Genomic DNA, 27,857 nt, shown 5'->3' on the forward strand with positions numbered 1-27,857 from the left:
GCGTGAACTGGGTAATGTATGCACCAGGCCACAGGGGGTTAAGGGGGCTGTCACTTACATAGTCGCAGTGGGAGTATGTAAACCTATTAAAACTGACAGGAGGGGAATCACAGCGGATTTCACACTGCAAATTCGCAACGAAATCCCCTCCTGTCAGTTCTGTTACGTGTGAAGCTACCTTTAACATTAAACCCATCTCCTAATATCAGCAGAGGTCATGGAGGGGTAGTGCTCAGGCTTCTCTCCATTTCTAGCACTCCGGCTAGAGAAATCTAAATATTAGTAATGAAGCCAGACGTTTGTGGGTGATTGTTTAAAATGATTTATGATCCCTCCGTCCGGAGGGAGGTTTATTTGGGAAATATTTGATGTAGCTTGGCTGCTACGAGCATCTTGTTGTTTGTTTGTATAGGCCGTGTTCCAAATCTGAGAACATGCCTTCTTTTTATGCTTACTCAAGTGTGGGCTGGTGTAAGCCGCTGTCCATTGTGCTTTTCTGGCTGTTGCCGAGATGAAGAAAAAAGCTGCGTTTATGCAAATCGGTGTCACCATAATGTATAATGACGTCCCATGAGAACATGAGTTTGCAAACAATAAGCTAGAACATAACTATATACATTATAGGGGAGATTTATCAAACATGGTGTAAAGTGAAACTGGCTCAGTTGCCCCTAGCAACCAATCAGATTCCACCTTTCATTTTCCAAAGAGTCTGTGAGGAATGAAAGGTGGAATCTGATTGGTTGCTAGGGGCAACTGGGCCTGTTTCACTTTACACCATGTTTGATAAATCATAAAAAGTACTAATAAAAAGGGGCTTAAATAAATATTTCACTACTAAGATTATACAAGGTATTTAGCCATACCTTTCATGACACCATCTATTGAACACTATCTTTACTTTGCAGCAGTTGAAGTATGTTTAAAGAGTTAGTGTCATTTATATAAACTTCTGACATGTCAGGACTCACTGAAAGTTTACATCACACTGGGTCTCAGTCCTAAGACCTGCTGAGATTGTGAGTTATGACTGGGGAAACACACGACAGGACACTTCACTCCCTGGCCTGCTGCCTGATGTGACTGAGTACAGGAGTCCAGCACCCTACACCATAAGGCCGTGTTCACACAACGTCAAAAATAGAGAAAAGTCGGCCGCATTTGATATTTAAAATAACGTCCGTTATTGCCGCGATTTAATTGACTGCAATGCGATGCATTGAAGTCAATGGAAAGACGAATATGGAATGCATACAATGTATTGAATAATGGAGGTTATCACTATGGACAACAAAATAATGATCATGACAATTATTTTTGGACGTCTTTTGCAAACAGTGGACGTCTTTTATTAGTTGTCCACACACAGTTTTTCTTTTGTCACCGTTCTTTCTCCATTTTTACTATTAAATCCAATGGACTTTTCAATTAAGCTGCACCCAAATAATACAGGAGCCGAAAGCCCTGTGGAGAGGGGAAAAGTTGATTTTCCTGGAACACACCTTTAATGTGAGCCCAAGAGAGGCCATTGTAAGTGTAGGAAGCACCTCTTTCTGCGGTCACCTTAAAGGAGAAGTTCATGCAAAAATGTTTTCTTTAAATTAACAGGTGCTAGAAACATTTAGAGATCTGTAATTTACTTCTTTAAAAAAAAAAAATCTCAAGTCTTCCAGTACTTATCAGCTACTGTATGTCCTGCAGGCAGTGGTGTATTCTTTCCAGTCTGACACAGTGCTCTCTGCTGACACCTCTGTCTGTGACAGGAACTATCCAGAGCAGTAGCAAATCCTCATAGAAAACCTCTCCTGCTCTCCAGACTGGAAAGAATACCCCACACCAGTACTTAATCTTTCTTAATAGAAGTAAATTATAAATCTCTGGCACCTTCTAGTACCAATGGTTTGCTATGAACCTAGTTTAAAAAAAAATATCTAGAGCAGTTTTTTTTATTGTGTTTATGATGGGAGTGTGTGTGTGGGGGGGGGGGGGGCAACATGAAAAATACTTTTTGAGAGCTATAAACTCTTACAAATTCTAGGTTACTCATATCTTCAGTAACAGGAATTCATGCACAATGAGGCAGATTCTATCTAAGTGGGATATGGAGAATATCATTTCTCCCGGACTTTATGCATAGAGAAAAGCTCTGACAGGGCTCAGCAGCTATGGTAAAATACTACACATAAAACAGCAACCAGTGACCTTCAGATAGGGGTGATGACAAAGCCATCTGTTAGTCCAAATCAGAAAAATTTTCTTCCTTGTGGACTTAAAAAGTATACCAAGACAGAATGGAAAATTCCCAAATGAAATATACCCCGCCCCCCCCACCAAAAAAAAAATAATATATTTTACCATTTATTAACCTCTTCTTTATATTATGTATACTCCAATATCATGCTATAGTATGATGCAGTGTCGGAATGAGTATCCATTGTGTTATACAGCTGACACCTCCCTCAAGTGGCCAGGACCAGGGATAACTCTGGTCCCTACAGTTTAAAGGGAACCAATCACGCCGAAAATCCATCTTAAGATAAGGAAACGTCCTGGCACATCACCCAGCACGTTTCCTAAACATCCCCCTGTAACCTCCGTGCCCTCCTCCATCAGTCAGTAACCTTACTATGAAGAAGTCCCGCGATGTATGTAAACGCAAGCCGCCGGGTCACGTGGATGGAAGGCAGACCTCAAGCACGCCCCTCTGGGCGTGATTACAGCCATTACAGACGCCCAGGACCTGTGACTGATTCTGCCCACCTTGACTAAATCCGCCCACCGTGACTACTTGCTAGAAATTTACATACAGCGCGGGACTTCTTCATAGTAAGATTACTGACTGATGGAGGAGGGCACGGAGGTTACAGGGGGATGTTTAGGAAACGTGCTGGGTGATGTGCCAGCACGTTTCCTTATCTTAAGATGGATTTTCGGCGTGATTGGTTCCCTTTAACTCCATAGATGTGGGAAGAAAGGATATGTAAAATAGCTTTCACACCTCTTGAGCAAAGAGATGCCCCTTCAAACAATCTCTCCAAAAGAAAAGATTTCCCTTCTGCATATCCTTTCTTCCCAGAATTCTCAGTGGATCAGCAATGGTCTGTAAGTCTCCACACGTCTTTATGACCAGCTCTCCTTAAGGAGAGTAACTACCCCTTTGACTCCATAGATGTCAAAGCCAATAATGATAGCAGCATCTAAGTGGTTTTTGCTGAGTTATCATAGAATTCTAATGGATTGCTATGTCTGCCATGTGCGGATGCTTCTCAGGCCCTTCCAGATAATCTGGTACTTTATAGGTCCCAATGACGTCAGACTTTTTACTGTAATTGGGTATTTTTAGGAATTGCAATTGTTAACCCATCATTATTAAACCAAATCAGGAACAATTTAAATTATTCTATTTTCCTCCTTGAACTAAGAGCCATAACTTTTTATCATTATTTTATCTACCGAGCCATATTAGGGCTTGTTTTTTGCGGTACCAATTGTACTTTGTAATAACACCCTACATTATACCATGAAGTATGTGTGTGGGGTCGTGTTTACGCTATTCACCAGGCAGAAAAGCTGAGATGTCATCAGTATGTTTACAATGATATTACATATGGATTGTTACTTTTGTAGTATTAATTTTAATTTATTTTTAACTTTTTACAAAAAATTGCTTTAAATTGCCAATTTTGACTCTTATAACTATATTTTTACACCTACAGGTGTTTCATGACTCATTTTTTGGGCCCGGATCTGTAGTTAATTAATAGTTAATATTCTATTTTTTTTTCTGGGATGTGATGTGCCAAAAAAAAAATCCCCTAAATTAATTTTCCACTTTTAGGCTATGTTCACACTGCGTATGATTCCGACCGCATTTCGTACGCCGCCGTACATGTGCGGCTGAAACTACAAGCGTGGGAAAAATAGACATGCGGCCGGATGCGTACATACTCCCGCAGTACAGTTATGCTTCCCTAGCTTGTTTCGAAGCGATCTGAGGCAGGTTATTTACTTGGAAATCTTCGCCCAGCCCAATAAAACTCACAGAACCTTTTGGATCGAAAAATCAAGTTCAATTTGGCTGAAATAAGTACTTCGTACGGGACCGCATGGAAATCCATGGCTGTGAGTTGGAACATTTCCGTCCTCAAACAATTGTCTTGTTCATTTTTCATGGCACCGTATACGATCCGGCCGTAAGCTCATACGTAGTGTGCACTGTGCGGGCGTATATCGTATACTTTCAAGCGAACGCATCAACCTCAAAACTACGTGCGTATAATCGCAGTTCACACTACGGCTGGAATCACACGCAGTGTGAACATAGCCTAGTCAATATTATAGTTTAATAGTTTTAAACAATTTTGCACATGGTTAAAGCTGTGTCAACTGCGTTCAAATGGCTAAATAGCCGCCATGGAGATCGTCATTCACAGGACAATTACACATGAATGTCGTACTTAGAAATCTATGGGCCCATATTGTACATTTATGTGCCTTCTATTTTATGTTGCATATAATTTTTTTTTTTTTTTTACTGAATTCTTAAGAAAAAAGTAACCATGTTCTTGTATGCTGTATCTTAGGTATTCTTTCCAAAAACACTACAACCACTGGTGAATATGGCACCATGTGGCAGCACAGTTATAAAAAGTCATAGAGATTCTGTGTACCGCCATACAAGCTCCATACCAAATAGAATTTTTTAGAGATGAATAAAGTGGTTAGACCATTCTCTCCGCACTCTACTCTTTCAAGCATATATATAAATAATCAGATCTATTCGCAGTACCGCCATCAGGTTAGTTTTAGCACATGGAAACACTTCATGTATCTCTCCAACCTAGCAGTGTGAAATATCCTAAAATTTGTATCATGAATGCACATCTATCATCCATAAGCAATGCTTTAAATTGTTTCCATATCTACTAAGTAATGTATAATGATGAAGCAGTGGTAACTCATCCGAGATTGCACTCATTCATAGTAACTGAGGCCATAATGGAGCAACACTGATAAGTTCAACATGTTGTACAAAAACACAAGTGCTACAAAACTCTTACGCTACACAAATCTCTACAACGTCCAACCGCAGAGATACATAGCTGCGGACCCAGTGTTTGTTTGCTCAATATGGAGATTTATTTTATTTTTTGCTCACAAGTTCAATCATTGGACGGGAAATGAACATTCTTTCCTAATGGAGCACGTCCGCTTCTAAGTGTTCACACATCTGTCTGATACCTGCGAACTGTTTTTCTGGAAAATGTCAGTGTATGGTTGCCAACATTGAATATATCTATTATTTGTTATTGTACATTAGACCAGTATCATGCATACAGATTTCAGGCTGCAAGTTCCGCAATGATTCTGTGTCCTGTCATTTTTTTTATACGTTTACATGCTCTGCGGATTTTTCATTACGCAGTAAAGCCCCGGCCCACTTAACGCTCCCCTGCCCGGCTAATACATTTTCTTACCTGCTGTGCACTGATTGGCTGAGCAGGACACCAGGGAGCCGGGAGCCTGAGCAGCAAGGAGCGTGGCCATGTAATGTATTAGCAACAGGTTAAAACAAGTCTGTACCCACAAACCCCAAACCGCTTGTACCTTCAGATAGCTGCTTTTAATCCAAGATCTGTCCTGGGGTCCATTCGGCAGGGGATGCAGTTATTGTCATAAAAACAACTTTTAATCCGGCAGCACTGTGTCTAACGGCCGGGGCTTACATTTGTATATGCATTAGGCTGGCACACCCTCTCTGTCCTTCCTCCCCACCCTCCTCATCATTAGGAATACTCCAGGCAGATTGCTTTCTATTCCCCACCTGTGGCAGCCCGGCACATGGGCTGGATCGTTAATACACCTGTGCAAAGCTCAAGCAGCAGTAAATGTTCCTGGATCATTCCTAAAGATGAGAAGGATGGGGAGGAAGGACAGAGAGGGTGTGCCAGCCTAATGCATATACAAATGTAAGCCCCGGCCGTTAGACACAGCGCTGCCGGATTAAAAGTTGTTTTTATGACAATAACTGCATCCCCTGCCGAATAGACCCCAGGACAGATCTTGGATTAAAAGCAGCTATCCGACGGTACAAGGGGTTTTGGGGGGACAGATTGTGGGTTCAGAGTCGCTTTAAGTGGGACAGGGCTCGCATTTGAATGAAAAATTGCAAATATGTAAACCTAGAGACTGGACACAGGATTGCCGGAGATTTCACTGTGGAACTCACAGCGTGAAATCCGGTGCGATCATCTATGTGTGAAAATGGCCTTAAAGGGGAAACCCAGCCAGCCATTCCTGCTCCTCCCGCTTTGCATATTCAAATATCCATATAACAGCGCTCCTATGAATATGCATTGTGAACGTTTTCCTGGTGTTCAGAGCACCCCCCCTTTGGCCCGCCTCGCCTGCTCTGCCCACTATGCATATTCATACAAGAGCAGTTAGATACATATTTGACTAGGCAAAGCGGAGGGAGGGAGTGGGCGGGGTGAGCCAAGGGGGGTGCTTTGGGCACCGGATGACGCTCACTATGCATATTTCTAGGAGCGCCGTTATATGCATATTTGAATATACAAAGCGCGGAGGCAGACTGGGCGGACCAATGGGAGGTGCTCTGGGCACCCGGACAACGCCCACAGTGCCACTAAGCACTCTGATTGGCAGATCTTCTTCAATCAAAATGCGCCAGAACAGAAGAATCGATACCATCCCTGAAATCATGAGGTACAGAGCTGCCGAGGGATATCAGTAGGTTCGCTTACATGAACCTACTGATAGTTCCCCTTTAAATTGGATTTAGTCAGTGAGCCAGCCAGAAGATGCACCCAGACAGATGCACTGTTTTATATGTTGCACTTTTAGGATCTCGCTGATAATAAAGGGAAATTCAGGCTTTCAAAAATGAAGAGAATAGCGAATGGCAGTCAAAGGGATAAACTATTATTCTTGCACCACTAGCACTAGCAATAAGAACAGTCCGACTCCCACGGATCAGACATGGATGACACCTGTAAGCTGCAATTCACCCGTCACACACTACCGTTCACATAAACAGTCGGGGGACTGAGATTTCAGTGCCCGAAGCCCGGCGTGCGTGCTCACAGGAGGGTCCGATGCCCATAGAGAATGACGGAGCATCGGACACCCCATTCATTCTCTATGAGCATCTGACTCTCCTGTGAGCGCGCGCACCGGGCTTCGGGCACTGAAATCTCAGTCACCCGACCGGCTCAGAAAGCGGGACCCGGCGCAATGAGGTATGTATAGGGGGATCTAACGGTGGTCGGGAGCCTGTCACCCCGGCACAGTGCTCTCTGCTGCCACCTCTGTCCAAGACAGGAACTGTCCAGAGCAGGAGCAAATCCCCATAGAAAACCTTTCCTGCTCTGGACAGTTCTTGTCTCGGACAGAGATGCCAGCAGATAGCACTGTGTCAGACCGGAGAGAAAACACCACTTCCTGCAGAATATACAGCAGCTGATAAGTACTGGAAGACTGAAGATTTTTTTTAAATAGAAGGTAATTACAAATCTATATAACTTTCTGACACCAGTTGATTTGAAAGAAAAAAAATTTCCCTGGACAACCCCTTTAAGGCTGTACCTCTTATGGGACTGATATGTCATCACACCCCTACCGACATACTATGCTATTGTCTCAATTCTTAAATAAACATTTACAATGACAGAGAGAACCCAGGAGCCGCCAAAGAAAACTAATGTACCCACTGGTAAGCGCAATGGTTACATTGTTTATAGAAATGAGCAGAAATTGCTACGTATGAGCAAGCAAAAGCCAAGTCTACATGATGGCGGTGGTTGATGTATGGATAGTGGGAAACGTGACCGCATCAGGGTCTCACAGGAAACGGCCCGGAAAAGATGAATGGATTCTAATGAGTAATGGCATCCTATGTTATGGATAACAGAGAAGCTAATGAAATCCAGGGTTAACATCCAACACCAGAGGAGGTGCCAGCCATCAAAGTCCTCTACTGATGTGTCCATATGAATTGCCCTAATAATAAATAATGTCCCCCAAAAATAAAGGACCCCTGGGAATCAATGCTGGCACAGGTTATATCTATTGTGCAGCCTTATACCTCACACAGAAAGCCTGGAGACTCATCAGTCACAGCACATGTTCCTTCATCTGTCTTAAAACTAAAATTTACATTGACGTTTTACTCATTAGGCTACGTTTATGCAATGTAAAAAAACAACTGCCATTATTAGGCACTCAAAACAATGGCCGTTGTTTTGACAATCAATCAACGGACGCTGTTTAAAATAAATATTGCACTGAAGTCTATGGACATTGGCCGGAAATAACTGACATGATCATGATTTCGACAGCTGCAGCAAACTAATAGACACAATGTATTGAACAACGGCCGTTGTTTGCTACAGCTGTCGAAATAACGATCGTGTCAGTTATTGTTGTTTGCATTGACTTCAGAGCAAATCATTGCATTATGAAACGAACGTCCGTTGTGTAAATTGAAAACAGTGGCCATTCCTTTTTTTTATAAAAAGTTTGTTGTGTGATCTTAGCCTTAAAGTGTCACTGTCGTTTTGTTGTTTTTTTGCAGAAATCAATAGTACAGGCAATTTTAAGAAACTTTGTAATTAGGCAAATATGCCATTACAAAGTAATGCTGTATTTAAAAAGCCTTTCCCTAGATCCCCCCCCCCCCTCTCATTCACTGGTCATTATCAGGAAATCTCGACTCTTTTACATTAGTCGGGCCCTGTGTAACCTATGGAGAGGGGAGGGGGGAGGGGGGAGATTAGTCACCAGCAGGGAACAAAGGATTACACAGCGGGACCTGTGTGAAAGCCGGTATTCAGAGGTCACAGAGGTGAGTGCTGACTTCAGAGGACATAGCCCGGTGATGTAGCTGTAAATTAAAGGACAACTCTGGCGAAAATTTTTTTGGGCTTATTTAACACACATTACAAAGTTATATAACTTTGTAATGTGGTTAAATACCCGGTCTGGCCCCCTTCCCCCACTTTCCGACCCCCAACCCCCCACCCCGAAAGTTAAAGAATATATACATTACCTATTACGGTCGTCACGGTCCTCTTCTCTGGTGTCGGGTGATGTCAGAGCTGGGGGGCGGTCCGGGTCTTCTTCCTCCTCGGCGTCTTCATTGAGAGTGAATGGGAGAGAAAAGGCTGCTGGTGCACATGCGCACCAGCAGCCTTTTCATTGGCTGGAGCGCATCACATGGCTTCCAGCTTGCTCAGCCCTGATTGGCTGAGCTTGCTGGAAGCCATGTGATGCGCTCCAGCCAATGAAAAGGCTGCCGGTGCGCAAGCGCACTGGCAGCCTTTTCTCTCTCATGGACCCGGAAGCAAGAGACATCGCTGGACGGCGGAGGCAGGTGACGGTGAGGCGGACGGCGGGCGAATGGAGTGGCGATCGTCACCGGAGGGATGGTGAGTATGGTGTCTGTGTGTGTCTGTGTTTTTTTTTTTTTGGGGGGGTCCCGCCGGAGTTGTCCTTTAACTCTTTGTTGTCCTGTTTTGGTGCCTCATCTCCCTCCATCGCTCCTCTCTCCATAGAGAACGATGAAGACAGGGGGAGAGCTTCAAACTGCTTTTTCGTGATAAAAATGCATTTTTCACCAATTATTTTTTTCATCTGGCACAATCTCCCCTACATCCAATCTCCACCCCCACCCCCACTGTCTACTGGGCAGATACAATTTCTTTGCTAACTGCAACTTTTTGTAGTATCTTTCTAGTTTACAATGATAAAACTGATGTACCTGCCTAAATCCCCCAACACCACTGTTCTGAAGTTGTTGGTCCTACTACGCAGTACTTCATAGGATTGCTTCATTGGCTGCTGAGTCACTGGTTGCAGCAGTGACCTATCTTAGCTACTAGGAATAGAAATAAAACAAGTTTTTACAGCTGCAACTTTCATGGTGTGCGCTTGCTTTCATGGTTCAACAGTTCAGAGCACCGGTCTAGAAGTGCAGGGACCTCACCCGTGGATAATCAGGCATTGAAACAGATACAAGTAAAGATATTCTAGCAGATACAATAAATTTTATTACTTGTAGACAAAGTCATAAAATCGTTACAAGCAAAAAACGCAAGTTCTCTTGTAATTCTAGACGCGTTTCGGCCTGCTCTAGGCCTTGATCACAGCATAAACAGTGACTGGCTGAGAGGGCTCTTCCTTGGGAAGGGAAAAAGTATGAGATTGCAGGGTCTGACCTCTGTACCCCCCATGATCTCCGTATCGGCTTCTGTGTAATGAATAGAGACGGCATGTGACCTGTGGCTCTATTCATTCCTGTGGAGCGACAGAAAGAGCTGAGTATACCAGAAAAGCAATGTATTCGGGTCTTTCCGCTGGCTCCACAGGAATTAATAGAGCCATGGGTCACGTGTCGTGCCTGCGGCTCTATACATTACACAGAAGCTAGGGCCCAAAATGGAGATCGGCAGGGCGTACAGAGGTCAGACCCCACAATCTCCTACTTTTCCCTTATTCTGTGGATAGGGAAAAAGTATTCACCATAAAAGACTAATTGGGTCCCACTAGTTCTGAGTCGGCCATGTTTATGTGGTCATCCTTCATTAAAGCTTCTTGTAGATACAAAAACATTTGACCTAGGCTGCTTAGCAGTTTCTTTATCTACCATAGGCTATAAGGTAAAAAGCTGGCTCATTCATTTATCCAATCTCTGCCATACACTGGATACCATCAAGACATATCAAATTTTGGGGGCAAAAAGTTTAATTGTTGGAGAAATATTTTTGGAAATATAATTTAAAGGAGAAGTCTGGTGAAAATTTTAATTAAAGTATTGTATTGCCCCCCAAAAGTTATACAAATCCCCGATATACTCTTACTACAGGAAATGCACATAAAGTGCTTTTTCCCCTGCACTTACTACTGAATCAAGGCTTCACTTCCTGGATAAAATGGTGATTTCACTTCCTGGATAACATGGTGATGTCACTTCCTGGATAAAATGGTGATGTCACTTCCTGAATAACATGGTGATGTCACGACCCGACTCCCAGAGCTGTGGCTGCTGGAGAGGACGATGGCAGGGGGTCACTGAGGGACACAGGGCACTGGAGGGACACTGAGCATCCCCCTGCCATCATCCTCCCCAGCAGCCACAGTCGCACAGCTCTGGGAGTCGGGTCGTGACATCACCATGTTATCCAGGAAGTGACATCACCATGTTATCCAGGAAGTGAAGCCTTGATGCAGTAGTAAGTGCAGGGAAAAAGCACTTTATGTGCATTTCCCGTAATAAGTGTATATTGGGGATTTGTATAACTATTGGGGGGCAATACAATACTTTAATAAAAATTTTTGCCAGATTTCTCCTTTAAGCCAGGGATGGGGAACCTTCGTCCCTTAAGCTGTTGCAAAACTACAATTCTCATCTTACCTGGGCAGCCAAAGCTAAGCCTTTGGCTGCCAAGGCATGATAGGAATTGTAGTTGTGCAACAGCTCGAGAGCCAAGGTTCCCCCACCGTATTCTAGTAATCACTATTAAACTCTTCTTGGAAAAGGTTTCCAGTATGCTCGAAATATTATTCATAAAATAACTGGTACTGTGCAATCCATAGTCCGTTTTATAGGAAAGGAGAATACAGGTGGTCCTCGACTTACGACGTTGATCCGTCCTTGCGCGGCGGCGTAAACCGAATTTCGACATAAGTCGGATCATACATTCATACAGTACTGTACCATAATAACAGTACAGTACTGTGCTGTAAACACTTAGCCTATCCTAACACCTACTGTATGCTAACACAGTTCCCTACATAAGTATCAATAAACACATAGGTACAGTAAAATGTTGTGCAGTATGTTTAATAATGATAAACAGTATTAAAGAGTGTACAGTACTGTAATGAAAAAAACAGTACATACATACTGTACTGTAACAAAGAGAACAGTACTGTAAGTACTTTAACAGTAATAAACAGTGTACAGTACTGTACAGTAAGAAAAAAAATTCTAAAGAGAGAAGAGGCTTATTGGGAGGAAACTGCAGAAGGTGCTGGAGATACTGGGGCAGGTAAGTCAAGAGGGGCAGCTGAGGTAGAGGGTACAGGTACAGGTACAGGATCTGTTGCAGGCCTCTCAGCCGTCTTGAAGTACTGCTGCAGGTTAGTCTGGAAGGAGACCATCTTCTTCTCCTCTAAGATCTCCTTGTAACATCTAAGGGAATCCATGACTCCTCTGGCAACACTACTGTACCTCTCCATGTTGGGATCCTCAGCCTCAAACTTAGACAACCCTTCTTCAATCAGGGCAAACCCTCTTGCCAAGCCCTGCCTTGTAAATCTCTTGGGTTCTGGGGTTGGCATGTCTTCCTCTTCCTCTATGATTTGCTTCTCCAGCTGTATAAGGTCCTCAGCAGATAACTCCTCTCCATGAGATGCCAGTAGCTCTGTGACATCCTCCTCCTCCACCTCCAGATTCATTGTCTTACTCATAGCAACAACGTTCTGTATGACACTAGTCACTGACTCTTGAACCTCTGTGACATCAGTCACAAACTGGGGACACAGTTTTTTCCACACACCATTCATACTGGTCTGCTTCACCTCATCCCAGGAATCAGCAATGTTCTGCACAGCATCAAGGATGTTGTATTTTTTCCAAAAGTCCTTTAGAGTCAAGTCCTTATTTTTTTCAGTTGCTTGTAAAGCATTGCCAATGACCCTTCGGAGGTAGTAGGCCTTGAATGTAGCAATGACTCCTTGGTCCATAGGCTGTATTAGAGCAGTGGTATTAGGTGGAAGGTAAACCACCTTTACATTAGGGTGAAAGTCATCCACATCAGCAGGGTGTCCAGGGGCATTGTCCAGAATGAGCAACACCTTAAAGGGGATATCCTTGGAGGTACAGTAGCGCTCCACGCTTCCCACAAAATAGTTGTTGAACCAGTCCTCAAACACTGCAAGTGTCACCCATGCCTTCCTGTTAGACTTCCAGATGACTGGTAGTTGAGCCTTAGAAATGCCCTCGAGTGCCCTGGGATTCTCAGCCTGATACACCAGCATGGGCTTCAGTTTGTAGTCACCAGCAGCATTGCCTCCAAGAAGCAAAGTCAGTCTCTCCTTGCTGACCTTATGACCTGGTGCTGACTTCTCCTCCTTGGAGATGTACGTGCGGTTAGGCAAACGTTTCCAGAACAAGCCTGTCTCATCCACATTAAACACTTGTTGGGCACAGTAATCCCCCTCCGCAATTATCTGAGCCAGTGCTTTAGGAAACTCTCTTGCGGCTTTGTCATCACCACTAGCAGCTTCACCTTGAACTTTAATGTTATGGAAATTGGCACGCTCCTTAAACCTCATAAACCAACCTCTACTCGCCACAAACTCCTCACTTTCACTTTCTTCTCCCCTTTCTCTTTTCAGCGCCTCAAACAATCGCCGAGCCTTCTCCTGAATGACCATAAGGCTCACAGGGATACGGCGTTGGTTTTGGTCTTCCAACCACAGCACCAGCAATCTTTCCATCTCAATGATAAGCCCACTGCGCTGCTTTGTTATCACTGTGGCTTTCATAGGAGCAGATCCTTTCACATGTTCAAGAATACGATCTTTATCCTTGATAATCGTAGCGACAGTCGAACGACTAAGTCCTAATGACCGACCAATGTCTGTCGCTGTTTCCCCCTTATCATATCTCTTTATGATATCTAATTTCACCTCCATGGTGATAGCCTTCCTTTTCTTTGATGCACTGGCATCAGCAGAGTCTGGCTTAGGTTTGGGAGCCATAATGCAGGGCGTTATAGCAGCCAGGAGACTCGTTTTTCTCAGTCTGGAACCTGCCACTGTATAGTATAGTACAGTACTGTACTGTATTCTTCCGCCACTGCACGTACTCGACTTACGACGGAACCGCGTAGGTCGGAACAAGGCGTCGGAACAAAGCGTTGTAACCACGAAACGTCGTAACTCGAGACCGTCGTAACCGAGGACCACCTGTAGATGAATGTAGATGTCCCCGTGTTTGATTTCCTTTCTCGGCCTAGCTACATCTGTTATACACAAAGTCATGTGTTGTGAACGGAGTTTACATTTGCATTCAGCACTTGGCAAATCCACTATATAAGCTACGATCATGGCATGTGTGCGAAATGTTACCGAATCTCCTCTATTAAAATGAAAAACAGCCCATCAAACAAATCTCCGACAGCTTATTCCACTGAAAGAGTAAGTGGGAAATGTTTGGGGGATTGAAAGGCTTAGTTGAAAAATGGACCTGGTACCCATTAAAGTGGATTACACCCCAGCTTCCCCGTGTCTTCTGGGCTATATAACAGCTAATTAAACATGCTTCTGTACTATTATTATCCTATAATTCATCATGACGTTTGTTCTTTTCACAGGCTCCTCAGCAGGTCATGGGATATATGAGGGATGACCTCACTCTGCTTGCTCTGAATTGGATACCAAACTATGTTTAAACCGTGATCTTATGGATCACTTATATTAAAATATAAGCATTCACCAAGTTGGTCTCCTTTACTGCGTGTGTCACATGACATAGCGGCAGGTTTTACGCTTTATCCGACTTTATTTCTCACTTAATTACAATGTATTTTAGGGGGAGATTTATCAAACATGGTGTAAAGTGAGACTGGCTCAGGTGCCCCTAGCAACCAATCAGATTCCACCTTTCATTCCTCACAGACTCTTTGGAAAATGAAAGGTGGAATCTGATTGGTTGCTAGGGGCAACTGAGCCAGTTTCACTTTACACCATGTTTGATAAATCTCCCCCTTTGTTTTATAACAATGAAGGAGACTGGATTTACTATCGTCGACCTACTGAGGGTCCTATTAGACAAAGCGAGTTTCAACGATAAGCGATTAACGATAAACGATCGCAAGTGAGATTGTTTATCGTTAACCTGCAATCAGTCACCATATTACACAGAACGATAGTCGTTAGTTACCATAGTTACAACAACCGTTAGTATGATCGCTTACTCCATCTGATCCTGGCAAAAGAAGGAACGATTTGGAATTACACTAAACGATTAGTAAACAAATGGGGAATTACACTGAACGATTAGCAAACGATTAACAATGATTTCAGGGTCAGATCTAAATAAACGATTAATGACACATGAACGATTTTTCGATTGTTGCCTGCAATTACAAAGGACGATTATCATTTAAATTCGATATCACTATTACACAGATATGTAAATTCGAAAAGTATCTACGTTTACACAGATACGTGCGTTTACTCATAACAATTATCGTTTGAACTTTCGCAATAACAATGGCATTTGAGCGAAAATTGGCTCGTTTAAACACAGCGAACGATATAGCGACGAGCGAAAAATCATTCATTGTGATCTTTCATCACGTTCTCAAATCGTTGTTGGTCGTTCGCCAAAAAAACAGATCGCTTTGTGTAAACAGTCTTTCAAAGATTTATCCTATGTGTGAGAGGGGCTTAAAACGACTCTGTACACACAATCTGTCCCCCCCAAACCACTTGTACCTTCGGATAGCTGTTTTTAATCCAAACTCTGTCCTGGGGTCCATTCGGCAAATGATGCAGTTATTGCCCTAAAAAACAACTTTTAAACTTGAAGCCTCGTCCCCAACGGCCGGGGCTTGTAGTATCTGTGCCCTAACTTTGCACCACCCCTCTGTCCCTCCTCCCCACCCTCTTCATCATTAGGAATGCCCCTAGAACATTTTCTCCTGTCTGAACACTGCACAGGTGTCTTAACGATCCAGCACATGTTCAGTATTCACACAGCTGAGGAATAGGAGACAATCTGCCTGGAACATTCCTAATGATGAGGAGGGCGGGGAGGAGGGACAAATGCATACACAATCTAGGCCACGGACGTTGGGCACGGGGCTGCCAGTTTAAAAGTTGTTTTTTAGGACAATAACTGCATCATCTGCCAAATGGACCCCAGGACAGATCTTGGATTAAAAGCAGCACAGGTACAAGTGGTTTGGGGGGGTCAGATTGTGGGTACAGAGTCGCTTTAAGCAATCTTAAAAACGATTGCAATAACGTTTTTTTCTAATGAAGTTTCTAACAATTTATTCTTCTAAACGCTGATCGTTATAAAAACCAAATTGTTGCTACAAAATTGTTAAACGATCAATTGGGCGAATTATCACTTCGTGTAAACGGACCATAACAAATGATAACAAATGATACACAAAATATCCCTCTACACAATCAAAAATACCCCGGACACTTAATTGATCATGGTGCACCCTGCCCTGGAGCGAAATCCATGCGTATCGTGACCCAAGGGGTACTCCAGAGAAAAAAAATACTTCTATTTCAAAATATCAATTCTTCCAGCACTTATCAACTGTTGTATGTCCTGCTGGAAGTGGTGTATTCTTTCCATTCTGACACAGTGCCACCTCTGTTTGTGACAGGAACTGTTCAAAGCAAGAGGGGTTTTCTATGGGGATTTACTACTGATCTGAACAGTTCCTGTCATGGATAGAGTTGGCAGCAGAGAGCACTGTGTCTGACTGGAAAGAATACACCACTTACTGCAGGACATCCAGCAGCTGATAAGTACTGGAAGGCTTGAGATTTTTAAATAGAAGTAAATTACAAATCTGTAAAACTTTCTTAGGGTGCCTTCACACCTACCGGATCTGCAGTAGATTTGACGCTGCGTGTTAGCAGCGAAATCTGCTGTGGATCCGGTACTATGAATTTGAATGGGTCCCATACACGCAGCAGATCCGCTGCATGTATGGGACCCAGCCCCTTTAACTCCCGCACCGCCGGCCGAAACCTGACCGCCCGCACTTCGCAGCCCGGCACCCCCTCTCCCTTGCACCCCCGAGCATACATTACCTGCTTGGCGCCGCGGCTTGATTCAGGGTCCCGGCTTCCCTTGCTCCTCTTCAGCCAATCAGGGTTGCCATGCACTGATTGGCTGAAGAGGAGAGAGGGAAGCCGGGAGCTTCATACAGCCGCAGCGCCGAGCAGGTAATGTATGCTCGGGGCTGCAGGGTGCAGGCAGGGGGCTGGGGTGCTGTGGCTGCGGGTGGTTAGGTTTCGGCCGGCAGTGCAGGTGTTAAAGGGGCCGGGTCCCATACATGCAGCGGATCCGCTGCGTGTATGGGACCCATTCAAATGCACAGTACCGGATCCGCAGCAGATTTCGCTGCTAACTCGCAGCACCAAATCTGCTGTGGATCCGGTAGGTGTGAAGGCACCCTTAAAGTGATTCAAAACAAACAAACAAATAAATCGCCAACGTACTCCTTTAATGCAAGAATATGCTATACTTGCCTAATTATATTTGCTATGCTACCTAATGGACGCTGGGCTATTGTAATATAATACCTTTTATTTAGTTTCTGCCTGACGTACAATATCTTTTAATATCATGTGAAGCTTTGTAAACATTTCATTATGCCAGAAGGGATGTATTTGTATATCCTTTAGTATGGTGTTAGTGCTCTCGCTAGAAGTAGAATTTACTGTAGATCTGTTAGTATGAGTAAACAACACTTATCTGCTTGATACTATATTACTCGAGACATGCTCCCCAATAGTTATACAAATCCCCAATATGCACTTATTACGCTAAATGCACATAAAGTGCTTTTTTTCCGGCACTTACTACTGCATCAAGGCTTCACTTCCTGGATAAAATGGTGATGTCACAACCCGACTCCCAGAGCTGTGCGGGCTGTGGCTGCTGGAGAGGATGATGGCAGAGGGATGCTCAGTGTCACTCCAGTGCCCTGTGTCCCTCAGTGTCCCCCTGCCATCATCCTCTCCAGCAGCCACAACTGCACCGCTCTGGGAGTCGGGTCGTGACATCACCATGTTATCCAGGAAGTGATATCACCATTTTATGAAGGAAGTGAAGCCTTGATGCAGTAGTAAGTGCAGGGAAAAAAGCACTTTATAAGCATTTCCCGTAATAAGTGTATATTGGGGATTTGTATAACTATTGGGGGACAATACAATACTTTAAAATTTCCAATGGGCTTCTCCTTTAATGATTGCAGAGAATATTATACTAGCAAAAGTCTGAAACCTAAATAAATACTATATTTGCCAATAACATCTTAGGTTCGAGAAGAAGTACTCGAAATACCAATCTTTTAGGGATTTGAACACTGTAATGGAAACCATTGCTGTAACATAATAAATAAAAAGATAAGAAACACTTTCACGTACTCCAACAGTTTTCTTTTCAGGGGACTTTACATCAATCCAGAAGGGAGTTCCTACTTTATACTGATTTTCCTTGGCCACATGCCTGCTTTAAATCATCATTCTTGGTGTTAGCGAAGGCCTGGTCTGAAATAATACAGGCCCAGGCTGACAGAATTCCAAAGCTGAGCAATGGAAGTACAAAACCCTGTATGTGGATATAGTAAAAGCAGAAAGTGTAGCTCAGGAAAGCCAGAGCTGGCCATGGGAAGGCTGAAAGCGCTATCATTAGGCAATCTAGAGTTAAAAAAAATAAATAAATTATGTAATGGAGAGCTCTTTGGGTTGTCCTTATTTGTAAAGTTCACAGGAATTCTTTTTCCTATACATATATATATATATATATATATATATATATATAGATAGATAGATATATACACACACACACACACACACACACACACACAGGTGTGCTTTGGTTTAAGAGTAACGTAGCGTTTTGCAAGAAGAGCTCACAGTTTTTCAAAGTTGTAACTTGGTTCAAGAGCATTGCTTTGGTTCAAGAGCTTACTGTACTGGATGGGAGGAGGGGGTAAGGGGGGGGGAGGGCATGGTCTACACAGCGGGGTCTACAGCCCTGTACTCTGACCCAGGAAGTCTCTCTTACCTTCCAAATCATAGCAGATACAATTCAGGCTGGGGCTTGCATCAGGGGACAGGACTGTGGAGGTAATCTCTTCATAGCTTTAACCCCTCTCTCCCCGGTCAGAGAGGGCTGCATTATGTGCCCACATCTGCCCTGCTCATTCCTTCATACTCCCTGCAGTCTCTATCAGCCCTTGTGTTTCCCATCCTCGCCATTCCTACTATAATGTGCCTGCACTTACACTCAGCTATACACCTTGCTGCTATAATGTGGCTGCACTCACACCCAGCTATACAAACTGTTGTATAGAAAAGTTTCTGTCACTGTCTTTGTGCACAGCTCTATCTCATTTCCTGATTGGCCCATGCTGAACACACCCCCTTCCTCAGCCCTGCTTTTCTATTCTAGACTACGCTACTGCATTGTGGGCATCTGCAGCTCCATCCTGTATCTACAAACTGCTGCTGTTTTTTCAGGTTTATGCACTTACTATACATTATACTCCACATGCTGATGGCTATACTGTACAGTAACTTATAATATGACATATTCAGCTGTTTCTCATTGTTTGTTTCATCTGTTCTACGTGTTATTAAGAATACAAAATCAATATTTCTGGGATATGGAACCAATTGTCTGCATTTCAGTAATTTCTTATGGGAAAATTTGCTTTGGTTGAAGAGTGATTTGGAACAAATTATGCTCGAAATCCAAGGCACCACTATATATATATATATATATATATATATATATATATATATTTATCTGGAAACTGAGAAAATCTACTAGATGGCAGATATACATGTCAATCACTGGTGGGAATGACCACCCAGTAAGACTTGTCCTCCGAGACTGACTGCCCAGAATAAGCAGAACCCTACATCAATAAACACCATGTTATATAAACTGATTCTGCACTATGTTCACACAACATCAAAAAAAGAGAAAAGGTGTCCGCCTTTTCTATTTTAAAAGATCCGTTATTGCTGCTATTTAATTGACTTCAATGGAATGCATTGAAGTCAATGGAATGACGGATGTTCAATGCACACAATGACGGACATTGTCTGCGCGGACGTCAAAATAATGATAATGACAATTAATTTTGGACGTCTTTTGCAAACAGCAGACTTTTTTCTTTTTAGTTGTTTACACAGTTTTTCTTTTTCACCATCCTTTCATCATTTTTACTATTAAATTTATTGGACTTTTCAATTAAAGGCACATTCAAAGGGCAATCAGTCCACCTGAACTAGAATAATGTACCAACAACAGTCATTGCACTGGCGGGCGGCCAAACAGGGAAATGAGGGACATTTTTTTTTTCAAAAATGAAGAGGAAAAAACGTTGTGTAAACTTAGCCTGCTATACCAATCAAGCCAAGGGCCATTTAAAAAGAACTTGTGGTCAAACAAATTGAGGTTTTATATAACGCTGCAGCCTTGAATACCTTGATTTCAACTGTGTTAAAACTTTGTTCTTATGCATTTCGGTTCCTGAGAAGTCAGATGGGTGGGAATTTAAAAAATTCATTAAATTAGCTCATTAGATTAGAGATTTTTAGTGGAAAAAAATGCCCAAAAGCAATAGTATATCCCCCCATATATATGTGTGTAATCTGCGTTAAATCCCGGTAGTAAGCATTGAATCGCCTTGCACTGCCACCATAGAAGAATTAAAGCATTACATGATACACACTGGAGATTTCTAGCATCGGGCGGGGGATGTAACCATCTGTGGCATGGACCTGCTTCAGGCTGGGTGGGTGTCTCTGCTATGAAGGGAGTTTGCAGAAGCAGAGAAAAAATTTATTAATTTCTTCTGCCTGCGCATTTTTCAACTAGAAATAAAGAGCTCCATCACCCAAGAGAGGCTTTCCCTTCCCTACTCCAGCAGAGGCAACAATGTGACATCATTCTTCACCAGAGCAGGGAAGGAACAGAAGACACAGGAGTGTTGCGCTGGAGTCAGAAAGCTATCAGATGAGTATGGTGGATTTTTTTCTTAAATTGTGGGGAGGGGGACCTGGGTACTAGAGCTATCTATCTACCTACAGGGGGTACCTGGTTACCGGGTATATCTATCTACATTGGAGGCCTAACTACTAGGGGAATATACCTACAGGGATACCAGGCTACTGGGCAAGCCATGTACAGGGAACACTGCAAATTGAGGACAAGTTTATACTGGGGTACCTGTCTAATGAGGGAAATTACCTACAGGTGGGACCAGGCTAATAGTGGAACTTACATATGGGGGGACCTAGTTAAAGAGAAAGACTAGCTACCGGGGGGGGGGGCTGTCAAATCTGCTGATATCACCCTATAGGGCATACAGGGCATTGAGTATATAGGCAAGTTTCATATGCATAGTGATATTAGGAGTTAAATCCCTATGCTGATAAGTCATTTTGGTGGGGGCAGGGCTACTACCTTCAGTGCACTGATCCACCCCCGTCCAGCCCGCCCCTCCCAATGAATATCAGGAGAGTTGTCCGGCTGGGGGCCGATTAGTGCACAGAGGGTGGTAGTCGCTCCCCAGTGCACCAAAACAACTTATTAGCCTAGGGATTAACCTCCTATTATCACAGAAATGGCACCAAGGATGAGGCTGAGAAATTGACCTTCATCCTCAGCACCCTAGGCCCTACAGCGACATATCAGCAGGTGAGATACCTTTAACCTGCTGACAGGGGTGGTGTCACAAAAAAGGCTAAGTCTATAGTGATGCATTATGTTAATTGAAACATATTTCAAATTGACAAGAATTTCTTAAAATGTATCATTTGGGAGATAAAGACTGACTAATCCCCCCATGTGCTGCTTAGTTTTGATAAACTTTTGCCTCTGCCCTCCTGGCATCCACTAGGTTGGGTAATTTCAACTGGGTAGGAAAGTGTCTGCACTGTTGCATGCAGGGGCGTAGCTAGGATTCACAGGGCCCCACAGCAAACATTTTTAAGGGCCCCCCCCCCCTCCCTTACGCACAACACAAAGCACTGCGCATATATATATATATATATATATATATATATATATATATGCTTTAGTGCTGGTGCACTGATAACCCCTGCCCTCTGCACAGAGCTCTACACATTTCCTTTCCTACTTGATTGCTGCAGGCAGCTGAAGAACAGAGGTCAGAGGTTATCAGTGCAGTGAAGCAGAGATCTCTGTCTTATGCTTGTTAACCCTTTTTCATGTTGCAGCATGCAGCATGTCACTTACACACTGCAGTACATAAGGGGTTAAGGAGAAGGACACATGCTCTTACCTTCTCCCCCGGGCCCCCCTCCTGCATGGGCCCCATAGCAACTGCCTACCCTGCCTCTATGGTAGCTACGCCACTGGTTGCATGGCAACAGCAGGGACACAGATTAGAGAGGAAACCAGGAAGTGATCAGATATATAGGGCAGAAAAATGGTACAAGGATGTAAGCTTCTTTTCTTTTACCTTCTTGGCTTCATGACACCACCCCTTTAAGGTTGGCCTAAAAACCTTTGCCCATATGTTGATGCCTCGTTGAACAGTGAATCACAATTTTAAGTCATGCCTCTTGAACACAAAGCCATAACCCCTTGACAAGCGACCTGCAAAGAACCTACTAAATGCGTTTTAGATAAAGATACTCCAAGTTAGGAGGGGTTCACACTACATTTTTCCAGTGCTTTAACATATCCATTTTTTAAATGGTTACTTTTAACATACACAAAAACATGGTCAACAGTATTTTTGTGTACGCTAAATATTTTAAAAAAAAGCATTCGTTTTAATACCTTTTTTTTATAATAGAGAAAAAGTAAAAATTGGCTCGGTCCTTGAAGGGTTAAATATTGTAATATTTAAAAAAAAAAAATAGATGTGCCACTATGAGATTGCGTGGTTGCTGGCATAAAGCACTAGTGTACAGTAAAAGGGAAGACCTAGGGGACTGGCCCCTGTCCATCATGCCAACCCATCGGTCTGCAGCAGCCATGTCGCGCGGGGGGTGGGGTGGATTGAGTGCTGTCCCTCTTTTTAAACAGAATTAACACACACTGTATCAATTTTCACAGTTTTATAAAAGTTCTGTAGCACAGGTTGGCATGCCATAGTACAGTGTGCGGTGTAGTATCTCACTTTTTCTCAGTTTACTTTCTATCTACAAACACATATTGCTATATAATAGACAACAGCTGACAATTACCCTATAAAAATATCCTAGACACAACACTGCCACAGCATTTCCTAAAAACACTTTAAGGAACAACAATATCTAGGGGGACATTTATTAAGTACGGTGTTTTTTACGCTGGGCTTACAAATGTCCCCGCAGCTCCGGTGCACTGCCTCTACATAAGTCCCGTGCACACTGAGCCCGTTCGTGCAAATAAATTTAAACCTCTGAGCTGGCGTAGGTTTCACTATCATTTTACCCCCGGAAAAATAATAAATGCGGCGCACGCACAGGCCGCGCCCCCCTCTGCCTTCAGCCGCACCCCCCGTAACGAACCCGCCCCACTGGAGCAGGAGGCGCAAATCAGCCCGATGCGAATAAAATATTCGCAAATAGACCATTTGCGAATATTTTTTGCCTTTTCATAAATTTCTCCCCTAGTGTGTATATAATCTGCCTAAAAATACACAGTATGTAAATACAATGGACTATCTTAGGTTGACCTGTTTTATAGCCTGTACTATTGCACAGAGCTGCAGGTTGTCATTCGGAACATGCACCAAAGCTATTTCATACATACATATACACATACATACTACTAATGGCTCCGCTAATCTCTTATAATGCAGCTTTATAGTAAGTTTCTTTACCATCATTTTCCAGGGGTGGAATTGGTTCTTCGAGGCAACATATCAGAATGGCCTTTTCAAGGTCCCTGGGGTTCAGCATAACTGTTGATGATCAATGGCTACATTCCGTCTTTTTAGATGAAAAACAGCTGTTGTTTGATAATGACGGACGTTAATAATGATCACAATTATTATTTATGGCCACCAGTATAAATAGATGGCAGGTATTTTAAAAACACTGACTGTTATTTTACTTTACCCTACCCGTATGTCATGTGTCCACTTCCGGGATTCAAAAAAGGGGTTGTGCCGCTAATTAAGACAGTTAAATGCAGCTGTCATAACTGACAAATGCATTTAAATGCCTCTGATCGCCCCTCGTGGTGGTCTAGTAGCGAGATCTCACCTCGTGATGTGATCACAGAGGGGAGATCCCTTCTTCCAACGGACTGACGCTGGTCCCGGCTCAGCAATCTATAGAGCAGGTCTGCAGCAGACCAAAGTAATACAGCACTGATCTAATGGATTATGTATACTACACTGATCTATATGATAGATCACTGTAGTTGTATTAGAAGTCTGCCAGGTTGACCGATTACCAAAAAATCCCCTCCCCTTATAAAAATTTGAATTACCCCCGTTTATTATTATTTTATTTAAAAAAAAAAACATATTTGCTATTACCACTGTGTGTATTTGCCCAAACTATTAACTTCCACAGATCTCGCACGGCAAACTGCGTAAGTGCAAAAAATTCCGAAGTGAAAAACCACATTTTTGTTCGCATCAAATCAAGAAAAATTGCAATAAAATGGAGCAAAAAGCCGCATACACGCAAGCAAGGTACTGATAGAAATAACAGATGATGGGGCAAAAAATGACACATCACACAGCATCATAGACCAAAAAATAAAAGCGCTATAAGCATGGTCATAGAGCAATTTTAAGGAACATTTAGTTTTTTTTTTAATTTTTTTAAAAAGCCATCAAATAAAATAAGTTATACACTTTGCCTATCATTGTAACTGTACCAACTTGAGGAACATAGATCACAAGTCATTTTTACTATAGGGCTAACGGTGTAAACTCCCCCAAATAAAGAGAAAGTTTTAGTTTTCAATTTCACCACGCTAATAATTTTTTACAGTTTAGCAGCGTATTTAATGCAGAAATGCAATTAGTAGCAATTAGTAGCACAAAAAATGTGGGTCTGTAGGTGAAAAATGCAAGCGCTATGGCCTTTTAAAAATTGGCTCGGTCCTTAAGGGGTAAAAAAAATTGGAAATATAGCCAATATCTTAATTGTTTAGTGTCACACTAGAGGGAAGAGCTATTTTTTTCCCATGATTCTTTTTTGTTGTATGGGACTCTTTACGAATTTGCGTGTCATCCTTGCGCAGGGGCCATGCTAATCTTCTCTGTATCGTTCCAATTTTAGTGTATGTGCTGCCGAAGCGAGCATTTCCTATGATTCTTGCAGAATCATCAGAAACTCAGACACACAGTTAGGTGTACAAAAAAATGTAAAGGCATATGATTGTTTTAAATTTTATACTATATAGTGCCCCCCCTCTTCCTCCGCACTCTAAGGGCCCTATTCCACCGGACGATTATCGTTTAGATTATCGTTAAATCGTTCAAATCTAAACGATAATCGTTCGGTTGAAATGCAGTTAACGATTAATGACCGAACGAGAAATCGTTGATCGCTTTATAAGACCTGAACCTATTTTTATCGTTGCTCGTTCGCAAAATGTTAGCATTGAATAAGACGTTGTTCGCTGTAGATACGAACGCAATAGCAAAGAAATAGCGAATAAAAAACGATCATAAGTAACGATTATCGTTCCATGGAAATGAGTGAACGTTTTCAGGTCTTTCGCAATAGCGGTCGTTTGAGATCGTTAATCGTTAACGATTATGCGAACGATAATCGTCCGGTGGAATAGGGCCCTAAGTGGAGGCCTACCACATCCCAACTTAAAACTTTGCCGCAATGTTTATTATAGTTGATATCTAAAAAGTAGAAATACAAGGTCATCCCCACTAGGTGGCAGGATTTCACTGCGTCTATTCTCTGTGCTAAGATGCTTTTATTCCTTGAGCAATGTGCACTATAGTGGTAACTTTTAGGAAACTTGTTAAACTTTTAGGTTTTAAGGCAGTCCTATACAGTATTGTTGAATAAAAAAAGATAACCAATAAAAAAATAAATTAATAATAATAATTATATATATATATATATATATATATATATATATATATATATATATATTCAACAATATTGCATAGGACTGCCTGAAAACCTACGTCATTGTTCTGCATATGATATGTATATCTGCAACACAGTACCTAGACAGACTCTGAACTCAGCTGTATCTGTATGGTAAAAGCTGATTTACTCATATTCAGCTATATAGAGTATAATAATTGCTGGACTTTATTTACTGATATATACTTCAACACAGAGGTAGGGAACCTTGGCCCTCCAGCTGTAGCAAAAATACAACTCCCATCATGCCTGGACAGCCAAAGCTAAAGCTTGTCTAAAGTTTAACAACTGTAGACAAAAATCTGTCTACATTTGTGTATTGCTGTATATATTTAGAACTACAGTCCAGCATTTGATGTATTCCCCAGCCCTTGTGGTCCACATCAAATGGGAGTCATGTTTTGAAGACGTGCTGGCATGCCATTAAAATGACATTAAACATGTTCTTCATGTAAACATGACCACATTTGTTAGTTCTCCCTGTGTCCCTGGGCTGTGTATATAGCTGAATGTTATTTAAGAGGCCGCCCTACATCCATGATTTGAGCCCAAAGTTATCCCAAGTAATCTGTGCCGCATCAGTAGATATGTTATACATGATGTTTAAGCCATCATTTTCTTAAGGAGTCTGACATGAAGAATTCGCAGTGATGGGTGATGATCAAAGACTTTAGAATCTCTGCTAAAACTTAAATATAAGTTCATCATATACCTTCATATTATAGTATAGGGGTACAGAAACCTTGGCTCTCCAGCTGTTGCAAAACTACAACTCCCATCATGCCTGGACAGCCAAAGCTAAAGCTTTGGCTGTCCAGGCATGATGGGAGTTGTAGTTTTGCAACAGCTGGAGAGCCAAGGTTCCTTACCCCTGTTATAGCACCAAACAGGCGGTGAACATTTCAATACATTGACAGTGGTAAGGCAAGCACAGGACACACTGACAGTCTCCTTACCTTACAAACATGTAGAGGCTCCTGGTACTCTTTGCCACCTTGCAATCTGAAACCCCAGGGCGATCCCCCACTCATTGTCACACAGATATAATCCCCAGTTCCCATCTTGACTTGCGTTTGAAATTTAATTCCTTTCTTGCTGATGACAAAAAAGTTTTTTTTCTTTTTTCTGGTTTGAATCTGAGTGGTGTGAGCAGCCCAGCTGAGTATGTGCAGCACCACTCAGTGACTTATTGCACATTGAAATGTGGTTATGGAGGAGGATGGGATACATGCAGAGAACTTCAGGGATCAGCCCACTGCACCGTCATAGGAATATGTCCACCCCCCCCCCCCCCTCCAGATCCTGGGAAAGCATCAGTTGTTCCTTTTCAGAACATTAGCCCAGGCCGACTTATTGTAAACTGCTTCAACTATCGCAAAAAGTCATGTGCGCAGTAAAGAGGAAAGGTTAGCTATTGCAATCTATATACTAAGGCATGACAGAAATATATTTAATAGAGCCTTGAGGATAGACCCATAGGGAATTTGTCTGATCCCGTGTTTATCGTATATACCAGGGATGGGAAAACTTCAGCCTTCCAGCTGTTGCAAAACTACAATTCCCATCATGCCTGGACAGCAAAAGCGCAGAGCAGCACGGAAGATAATTTCCCCGAATCACGTATAAAATCTAACTTTTATTAGATATGCATTAAAAGTAAAAAATGTATTAAAACAAGTGTTCTACACATATAGGCACTCAAGTGATCAGATCAGCTGAGCGGGACCGGAGCCAGGAGCCTCACTGCAGCCGCGCCGCCGAGCAGGTAATGTATGCTCGCGGCGGCGGGCCGGAGATGGGGGGATGTGGCCGGAATGGGGGGGATGTGCCGCCGCCGGGGATGGGGGATGCGACGGCGGGGCTGCAGGCACCAGGGAGTTAAAGCACATATTCACAGCGGGATGTCAATCCCGCTGCGAATATGTGCTATCATAGGGGTGAATTGATACCGGATCCGCAGTGGTTCT

At 42.8% G+C, this 27,857-nt stretch overlaps 1 protein-coding gene and 1 non-coding gene across 2 annotated transcripts in view; both read right to left on the reverse strand.

The window, feature by feature from the left end:
• The window catches only part of SYNPO2 (synaptopodin 2), a 146,553-nt gene extending 119,482 nt beyond the window's left edge, over positions 1 to 27,071 (reverse strand). Inside the window, exon 1 of the mRNA XM_069978446.1 lies at positions 26,847 to 27,071. Coding sequence (XP_069834547.1) covers positions 26,847 to 26,951 — 105 coding nt within the window. The 5' untranslated portion in view covers positions 26,952 to 27,071. The remainder of the gene's footprint in view (positions 1 to 26,846) is intronic.
• Positions 24,974 to 25,080, reverse strand: LOC138797930 (U6 spliceosomal RNA). Its single transcript, XR_011364023.1, has one exon. It is a non-coding gene; the product is annotated as a U6 spliceosomal RNA (small nuclear RNA).
• Positions 27,072 to 27,857: the final 786 nt, after the last annotated feature.

Source organism: Dendropsophus ebraccatus, chromosome 7, assembly GCF_027789765.1.
Source record: "Dendropsophus ebraccatus isolate aDenEbr1 chromosome 7, aDenEbr1.pat, whole genome shotgun sequence".
In the NCBI taxonomy this organism is placed as follows: Eukaryota; Metazoa; Chordata; class Amphibia; order Anura; family Hylidae; genus Dendropsophus; species Dendropsophus ebraccatus.